The following is a 9,578-nucleotide window of genomic DNA, read 5'->3' as shown; positions in this document are numbered from 1 at the left end:
GATAGTAGCATCGTTGACCAATGGGACCTTAACATGCCAAAAGTTTGGATTTTGAAAGAATTCATCCGAAATTACTGCCCGAATTACCGAATCCTCATATGGTGTCCATTGAAACTATATGAACGTGATAAAAATATTAGTTATATACATAATATTAAATACTAAATATGAAACGACTATTTTATGTATATATATATTATTTAATACTTACTTGCGCTTCCGACCGTTGGTCTAATAGAAACCGTATATCTTCAAGAGCGGTAGGTATTCCAATATAACTCGTCGGATGGTTCCACCTAATTAAATAAATTTTTAGCATACAATTTTATTTTAAATCTATGTAATAATTGTAAAATCAAATAAAAATTTTATCTCGTTATGAGTGGGAATGTATATGGGTGGTTCACTCGATGACGTAAAAATGGAAAGCGAAACCGAGCCCATGATTGTAGTAATGATAGGCAACCTCCGGTTTTGGCTTTATTTGGTGGCGTTGCCTTGCACATCTCCCGGTACAATGTTACCAACACGGCAGACCCCTAACTAAATTCACCAGCTGCTCTAAAATCAACGAGTTTCAACAGCCACATCAGATGTACGAGGTTTTGTGACAAGTCCAGCATCAAATAACCTCCAATCATCTCAAGGATGAATACCCGAACATATTGTATTTTTTCTAGTTCAGTCGAATCATTCCCTTGCTCCGGAAATGTGTCTCGTAACCAGCCCATCCCGACCCGACCTTCGTAAATAGTATTCGGAATCGCACCCAAAAGATCATAGTATATGGCTCCCCAATCAGCAGATTGAACGGACCCGATGAGTGCAGACCCATCCACCGGCAATCCTAATTGTAACTGCATGTCTTCCAAAATGATTGTACACTCTCCGCATAAAAGATGGAATTTGTGCGTCTCGGCTCTCCACCTCTCTATTAACGCACTGATGAGTTTTAGGTCCAACTTGCACGCCCAGCCTATAATGGCCATGTGCCAAAAACCCGCTTCCCTCAAGTAATTTTCTATCAACGGTGATGGAGGACTTGACATATTACGAATATAACATTGTAACACTCGATCTACAAACTGTTATAAAAAATTATAAAATACAAATTAATTAAAATTATATAAATGAAAAAAAATTAAAGTTAACCCTTACCATTTTCATTTGTTCGAAGGAGATATGTTTATGATTGAGACGAATTAATTCCCCAGCCATTGCTAACACGATCAAATATTTTTAAAATTATAAAAAAATAATACTAATTTAGGAAAAAATTAAAAGGAAATAATTAATTAAAGAGAGCTTTTAGAAATTTAGGGAGAAATTTGAGAGTTTTTTTGCCAAAATTTGAAAAAATATTGTGTGAAATAATAAGATAGGGGATTTTATACTTTTTTATACCGTTGGACCCCCAAATGGTCAAAAGATAAAATAGCCGTTGGGGAAAAACCACGGAGCAAAACGTGTCTCTTGGGGAGCGATTTTGTCACGTCAGCAAAGCACGTCCACGTCAGCGCATTTTATGCTGTGCTGACATGGCAAAATCGCTCCCCAGGGATACGTTTTGCTAAAATTTCACCCTAAAATACTCCTACATAGATGCGTTTTGCTAAAATCGATCTTTTCTAATAAATAATACAAAAATTTGTCTATTTCCATAAATTTACTTAAAAATGAGCCTTTATAGGTAAATTACTCTATAATTAAATCGAAAATTGATGATTTGATGGGATGCAATTATAAAAAACATTTATGAGACAGCTGGCTGGTTGAATGCGGGAAGCTCGAAAGGAAAACAAACAATTTCCATAATTATCTGATGTAACACGTCACTCATGCCTTCTGGATTTTACGCGAAAACCTTCGTACCGATCCTTATTTCTCTCCATTGATACTTTCATTCTGAACTCTTAACTAGACTTTACAGCCATCCATTCACCCTGAAATCCTGCATTTTTATTTCTTAAAGTAAACGATCAAAACAACCCTCCCACTGGAACCCCATCTTCATTCCCATTGATTTTTTTCCTCTTTCTGTTTCTCACTCTTGATTCAGCACTCATATCCCGAATATTGTCTTCTGTTATTAATCATGTGATTGATCCTATCTTTCCCTTCTCTTTTATTTTAGTTGTTATTTTATTATTTACCTTGTAAATGTATTCGAATATGGTATAATCCGTAAAACTGTGTTGTTTACTTGTTCCTTTACTCTCTTTTTTAATCTATATATCTATATTTGCAGTTATGGCTGACGAGGTTAAGGAGAGGCATAATGAAGAGTTCGTCCTGGAAAGTGATGTTGACGATAATGAGGACGACCTTGAAGAGAGCAAGGCAGGGGACGGCAGCAGCAGCAGCAGCAACTACAATAGTGATGATGACGGTGAGGGAGGCCGGGGAGGTCCTTCCACCACTTTCACTTCACAGCAATGGCCTCAGAGCTTCAAGTAATGCCTTTCTTCTCTTAGTCATGCTGTGTAATTTTTACCATGTATTTGGCCAGAACGTATCTAATGGTTATCCTAGAAAATAGGAAGGTGATGAGACCATCTTTCTATCCTCCTACCAAGAAAATCCTATATCTTGGCACTTCACTTCATGCATATAAAAGTTAGAACTTTCATATACGTAAAGAATTGGTAACCATATAGCTTTTTGTCAAATCCTTCAGAAGTTGTGCCTCGGTTGGTTGATGTACCACCTGCACTTTTTAATTTTTTTTTTCTGGCTACTTCCTTTGTGTTTTTTACAGAGAGACAATGGATCCTTATACAATCACAGCATCACCAAGCTTTGGACTTATTGGGGGAATTTCAAATTTTAGACATTTTAGTTTTAGCAGTCAGAAAAGTAATTTGGACCTGGATGGAAAGCTTCCTCTTCTGCCTGAAAATCGAAAGAGTTATTCTAAGGAGTTTTTAGATAGCATCTCAGGAGCACAGTCAACTTGGTCACAGAAGCATTCATTTGCTAAGCAACTTACTGGAGAATTTCCCATAGCTTACGGATGTAGCGTGACCCAAACAGTCTTTAATGGTAAGCTATGTTGTTATCATGCTCTGTTTCTCTTATTTTTGATATGTTTGAGTTCTTTTAGTTTCTTTATGTCTATGCTTGAAAATAGTTGAGAACCTCTTGTCAAATGATCTAGACGGAAATTTGCATGGTGTTGTCTAGTTACCTGTGCCAAATCATCGTACTTGCATCCTGGAAAAGCAATCTGACAATTCTTATAGTTTTTGTTGTTGGAATTTAAGAAATTGACAATTATTATCTGGATATGCCCTATGGTTTCAAAAGTTTTAACTTCATGATTTTTATTTTGTGATAGCAATAAATGTAATGGTTGGAGTTGGGCTTCTATCAACACCTCATACAATAGCACAAGGAGGCTGGGCAAGCTTGTTGGTCCTAATCTTTTTTGCAGTTGTATGTTGCTATACGGCCATACTCATGAAATACTGCTTTGAAAGCAGAGAAGGAATTATATCTTACCCTGATATGGGTGAAGCTGCCTTTGGACGTTTTGGACGCCTTTTTGTATCTGTGAGTTATTCTTAGCTTCTTGCTTTTAAGTATAATGAATATTTTGTTATGCAAGGATGGCTTTAGTGACAATAGTTAGATGCTGGTACCTAACTGTTTGTATCTGATACACATTGTTTATCCTCACAGTCTGATTTGTAGTGGCAGTTTCAATGTTTTGTCTCGCCTCTCTTCATTTCTAGAATATAAGTATTAAATTTTAATTCAATCATCATTTTTGCTGCATCTAACCATCAATAGTTATGTATTATAATTTTTAAGTTGACTGGAAAATGAAAATTCAATTGCTAATACAGATTATTTTCATTTTGGTTTGGTTATGGCAAAATTCCCTAATACTGTATTTGTTGGGTTAATGCAGATTGTTCTCTATACAGAATTATATGTAAGCTTATGTCTCTCATTTACTTGTTGAATTGTCTGCTGCAACTTCTCTATCTAATTGGAAAAAGTTTCATTTTTCCTGTACAGTCATATTGTGTGGAATTTATTATCATGGAAGGTGATAATCTTACAAGGCTATTTCCTGGAGTTTCTTTGGACTGGCCTTTTTTAAATCTGGATTCAATGCATCTCTTTGCAATTGTAACTGCCTTGGTGGTTCTACCCACTGTCTGGTTAAAAGATATCCGTCTGATTTCATATCTTTCAGGTGCAGGAAAGTCGTTTCAAAGATGCTTGACGTAGTCAAGCATTTAAAATATTGAAAATACATTATGATCTTACACCAGATTTCCCATTACTTATTTTGCAGCTGGTGGGGTTGTTGCAACATTGGTGATAGTTCTGTGTCTGCTATACCTTGGTGCAGCAGGTGGTGTTGGCTTCCATCATACTGGTAAAGCTGTTAATTGGAGTGGCATTCCCGTTGTAATTGGTGTATATGGATTTTGTCATTCGGGACACTCTGTGTTTCCTAATATCTATCAATCAATGGCTGATAAATCACAATTTAAGAAAGCAATGCAAATATGGTAAGGAAATTTGTTGTGGCTTGGGAGGATGTTTCATGTGCTCCTTTTATTCTGATTTCTGTTTCATATTTTTCTGCAGTTTTTTTCTGTGTATAGTATTGTATGGGGGTGTTGCAGCAATGGGTTACCTCGAGTTTGGTCAAAGCACATTGTCTCAAATAACTTTGAATATGCCACCACAAGCTTTTGTTTCCAAAATTGCGTTGTGGACGACAGTAAGTATGAGGCTCTTCATTTCAAAGGTCTTTTCAGAGAGAGAGAGAGAGAGAGAGAGAGGTTTGTTGTTGTTTCTAAGTTGCCTTTATTGTTGTGTCGCAGGTTATCAATCCACTCACAAAATATCCTTTTGGTTGTAAATATTAGAATTTGGAAATTAAATGAATGTTTTATATGTTCTGAATTTCCCTTCAATATACCAATTTTTTCCTTGACATTAAACAAATATGCATTGTTGTTGATCCCCTTGGCGAGGAGTATAGAGGAACTGCTACCAGATCATGTTGTAGATAGTTTATGGTGTTTCTTTCTTCTTAGAGCGCTACTTGTCTTTTCTACCGTTGGCGTTGCATTTGTCATGCCTTTCTTTGGTAAGGTTTGGAATTTGCTTTCTCTCAACACTCTAGATTTAGTTATGTTTCATACTTCATGATGCAGTTTATCATAGAAGCTAAGAAATAATCTTAGGCAAACTTAAACTCTTTATATTCTAGGAACAATATTTGTATTCCATATCTTTATTTTTTCTTTATTGTTCGCCAAAAGTATTTAATACGAAGCTTAAATATGTGAATAAATTTTTACTTAATACAGTGCATGTAATCATTAGTGTTTTGTTCTTTTAAATCTGTGCTAAGTTATGTTTGTAAGATAGCAACCTACCAAATCAGAATGCGCATTACCAAAAATGAAATTCAAGGATATCTACCTCATTGCCACTGTCTCTGTTCTCTTGGTCTATAATCACTATTTCCATCTACTATTGTTTGGCTCAATTTGCTCATTCAACTTTTATATTGGTACAATTCAATCAAAAATTAAGGGGAAGAAATACTTGAAGGATTATTCCCTTTCAAACCTAAAACGAACAAATTTCTAATTTGAAAAAAATGGAGTAAAAGAAAATTGTTGGTGGCAATTGTGGAACTATTTTCTTTATTCCTTCCTTTTATCTCTTCTATTTTTTCCTTGGTTACGAGCAAGCAGTATTGGCTTGAGTAAGGAGTTGAACTGGCCAAGGCCTAAGGTAGGCAAGCCAGCAATTGTCCGGACAGTTGATCAGATTTGGCCTCTCTGGACCGTACTGTGTTTTGCTGGACTAGTCCTTCCTAGGTGGATCCGAACTGAGTTTAGTAGCTCCAATCTGGTCCTGTGGTCAACTCTTCTAGGCTGGCTTAATGATCTGGTATGGGCATGATACCAGCTTGATCATTTGTGGAGTAAAAGGGGGATCATCTGCAAAGATCTTTTAATAGGCTAGGAACAGTAGTCAGTGGCATGAACTTGTACAATAGGACAAACCTGCAAGGACCTTTCACTAGGCTAGGAACACTCGCAGAAGCAAGCTGTAGTCCTTGTTTCAAAAATATTGAATTATTCTTATGCAGTTAAACATTTTAGCATGGTTAACTAGTTACTTCTGTCAGCTCTTCTGTTGTAATACAAAGAATAACTATCTATTGAAAGCTTCTTGTCAAATACCGCCTCTACGAGCAATCTAATGAGTGGAACTCGATTAAGCTGGTAGGGTTAGAGAAATAAATTCCACATTGGTATGATGCTAAAAGTTAAGCACCAAATTAACTTTCAAAATACATTTTAGTAATAACATTGTCACAATTTTTGCCAACAATTTTGGGAGTATGATTGTACAATGATTTGTAACAGATATTTCTATGTGATTTTTGGTAGCTTCAGCTAAGTTTTTAATAATTTATTATTTTCATCCATTTCATTAAATTTATTATAAGAATTCTATGATTTATATGCGACATTGATCTCAGGTCTTCTGATGGCTTTAATTGGTTCTGTTCTAAGCTTCATGGTGGTAAGTACTGTGTTCTGTTTATTCAAATATTAGAATGGAAAAACCATTTATGGAAGCTTCATTGAAGGTAGTGAAAAAGGAAAAGAATTTATCTTTTGTAAGGACAACGAAATTTTCTATATTTTCAGGCTATAATAATGCCAGCACTGTGTTTCATAAAGATTGTCGGGAGAAAAGCTTCAAGGACAGATGTAAGCAGAATCAACTTGTTACATGCATTTATGCTTGTTTTCTTTTTCTTTTTTTCAAAAATAGAACACTTGTTACTTGCATTTAATTTGTCTTCTAAATATATTCTAATGCAAACTGGAATAGGAAAAGTAGAATATTTGAGAACAAAAGTAATAAATTGATGTATCCATTGAACCACCATTGAGATTATAATTGAATAATAATAAGTTAACATTGGTCGCTTGCATCAATTATCTTCTAAATATGGAATGCATACTACATCACCTTTCATGTTGCTTGATGCATTGAAGCTGACCTAAATTTTACTTTGAGCATGGTTGATACTAGTAATATTGGCAGCGGAACACGAATATAATGACCTCATGTACATACATATACACATAAAAATGAAATTCACATACGCATACACATACAGATGTACACCTAAATGTGCATGTATCTCTTACCACGTCAGCTGATAGCTGATCGGCTGAAGTAGAGTTTAGGTTTAAGATTTTATATCAACTGATACTTTCTGGAATAAGGTGAGCTGTTGGTTCCGTTAATTCCAAGTTGTAACAGTTCAGTGAATGCAATGTTAATGCTGACATCACGAGGAGATTGTATTCAGATAAATTTGGTGGTTTATAATTTACAACTTTTAAAATTTGATACTACAGCATATAGTGTTCTTTTATGTTGTTGGTCTCTTATATGAGAAAGCCCTTGTTGAGAAATTACATTGTGTTTAGGATGAACTCAAGCTGTACCATGCTTAGTGATCTTCTTGGGTTGCTTAATCTTCATTTTGATTAACTTTATATGCATATATACCTATATACTTGCTTACTTTGCTTTAATCAAGCAAAGCTTTTTGACATATAAACAGATTGTTTTGAGTTCAACAGCAGCTGTAATCGCCATCATCTGTGCTATTTTTGGGACATATTCTGCATTGCAAGGGATTGCGAGCAATTACTAATACCTAGAGAATAGCTTCCTGCTGGTTTCCGATATGTAGATTGTCATCATGGGGTTGCTCATTCTTTCTGCATCTACGACTTTCTGCTGGGAAAATGGATCTTTCAGTAGCTAGCTGCCTGGATAAATTTAGTTCCAGATACATTATCGTAAGGCATTACAGAATATTAGGATTAAGACATGCTCATGCTCATGCTCATGCTCATGTTACAGTGTTATTGCTTTGATGTTCCCCTCTTATTCTATCATATTTTATTTTAGTTTTAAGGCCTTAAGAGTTCCTGAATGGTCCAGAAAAACAAAAAAAGAGAAAAAGGGCCTTGGTGCCCCTGGGTTGAACTTGATCCAACTGTTGACTGCCAAAGCCAGCATTTGGATCTGATCATTATATAAAAACTTCGTCTTTCAGTTTTATCAGTCAATGAGACAAAGATGTCAATTTCACTTTAGTTCGGGTTTTTGCATGACTTTCATATTCTCTCCCTTTTTTATGCCAAAGCCAGCTTTTGAATCTGATCATTATATAAAAACTTCCGTCTATCAGTTTTATCAGTCAATGAGACAAAGATGTCAATTTTACTTTAGATCGGGTTTTTGCATTTTGTTTTAGGAAAAACTAGGAAGTATTTTTACATAACTGTAAATTCATCTTTTGACGTTTTATATTTTTTTCACTCCAGTTTTTAACGTTTTCTTAATCGTTTAAGCCATTAACTTTTAAAATCTAATTATTATTATTTTCTTAAAATTAACTAAGCATTTATTTGTTTACATGTTAAAGGTTTTATAAAAATAACTTTTGTTTCACAAAAATAATTTGGTCAACAGAAAATGACTTACAGATAATATTATAGGTTTGTGTCAAATAAGTCTTTTTCTTGTAAAATGATTAATGAAATCATTTTGAAAAGAGCTCCTCTATAAATAATTTTATTTTATATAAAATTAATTTAAATCAAGTTTAATATTATTATATTATAATAAATTTATTTTTAAAATATTTAAAATATTTAAAATATTAATATAAAATATTATATTTTTAATATTATTAAACATACATGTTTAATTATTTATTTTAGATATTTAATAAATTATTAATATAATTTATTATTTTAGTAAATTATTTAATATTTTAATTTTATTTTAATAATAAAATTTAAAAACAATAATTTTAAATAATATTCTTCACGTATTATTAAAATAAATATTATTTAAAATATTTAATATTAATATTTTGATAATAAATATTTATTACAATTATAAATATATTAATAATAAATATTTTGTAGTATAAATGTTAAAATATATTATAAGTCTATGCACTCTTCACAATTTGTAATTTAATCTCTGTACTTTTATTTTTAAGAATTTAGTCCTCTACTTTTCGATTTGAAAATCAAGTTCAATTGTTGACATTGTTAACTTTTGTCAATTTTGTTGATGTCATATTTTAAATAAAAATATTCACTTGGTAGTCATATAACTAAAAATGATATAATGAATCTAAATTTAACAAAATATTTTTAATATATACAAAATAATGTAAAATATAAATTTATAGATATAAAATAAACTTAATTAAACAATGAAAAATAAAAAAATCTCAAATGTATGTTTGTTTAATTGAAAATAGTTTTATGAAATATTTTTAAGAAATCATCAAACAACAAAAATATTTTTCACATTCATCCAAACAACATAAAATATTAATTTTTCCAAGAAAGTAAGTCATTTTCAAAAATAGTTTTCCGAAACCATTTTCAATAAAATAAACAGACCTTAAATATTGTAACAAGATTAAGTGGTAGTTCACATATCATAAAACATTATAAAACTAACAAATTCAAAATAAAGTT

The 9,578-nt window shown here is 32.8% G+C and overlaps 2 protein-coding genes across 4 annotated transcripts; one reads left to right on the top strand and one right to left on the bottom strand.

Annotated features, from left to right (window-relative positions):
• Positions 1-539: 539 nt before the first annotated feature.
• On the bottom strand, positions 540-989 carry LOC105789590 (protein MAIN-LIKE 2-like). Its single transcript, XM_012616963.1, has one exon. The coding sequence runs from the start codon at positions 987-989 to the stop codon at positions 540-542; it is 450 nt and encodes a 149-aa protein (XP_012472417.1).
• An 836-nt stretch (positions 990-1,825) lies between these two features.
• Positions 1,826-8,171, top strand: LOC105788289 (amino acid transporter AVT1A). Of its 3 annotated transcripts, none has more exons than XR_008192877.1 (13): positions 1,826-2,097; positions 2,249-2,453; positions 2,759-3,042; positions 3,338-3,552; positions 3,914-3,937; positions 4,024-4,204; positions 4,307-4,526; positions 4,606-4,741; positions 4,845-4,868; positions 4,972-5,118; positions 6,527-6,570; positions 6,699-6,761; positions 7,631-7,673. XR_008192877.1 is itself a non-coding variant. In XM_052626756.1 (13 exons), the coding sequence occupies exons 2-13, from the start codon at positions 2,251-2,253 to the stop codon at positions 7,656-7,658; spliced, it is 1,545 nt and encodes a 514-aa protein (XP_052482716.1). In that variant the 5' UTR covers positions 1,828-2,097; positions 2,249-2,250; the 3' UTR covers positions 7,659-8,171. The 3 variants fall into 3 exon arrangements, 2 of the variants coding, with proteins under 2 accessions (XP_052482716.1, XP_052482711.1); XM_052626756.1 differs by having other exon boundaries at positions 1,828-2,097; positions 4,972-5,113; positions 7,650-8,171; XM_052626751.1 differs by having other exon boundaries at positions 1,831-2,097; positions 4,972-5,113; positions 7,631-8,171.
• Positions 8,172-9,578: the final 1,407 nt, after the last annotated feature.

The sequence above is a fragment of the Gossypium raimondii genome, chromosome 2 (assembly GCF_025698545.1).
Source record: "Gossypium raimondii isolate GPD5lz chromosome 2, ASM2569854v1, whole genome shotgun sequence".
NCBI classification, from domain to species: domain Eukaryota; kingdom Viridiplantae; phylum Streptophyta; class Magnoliopsida; order Malvales; family Malvaceae; genus Gossypium; species Gossypium raimondii.
Note: the sequence above shows the minus strand (reverse complement) of the source record. Positions and strands in the feature narration are given on the sequence as shown.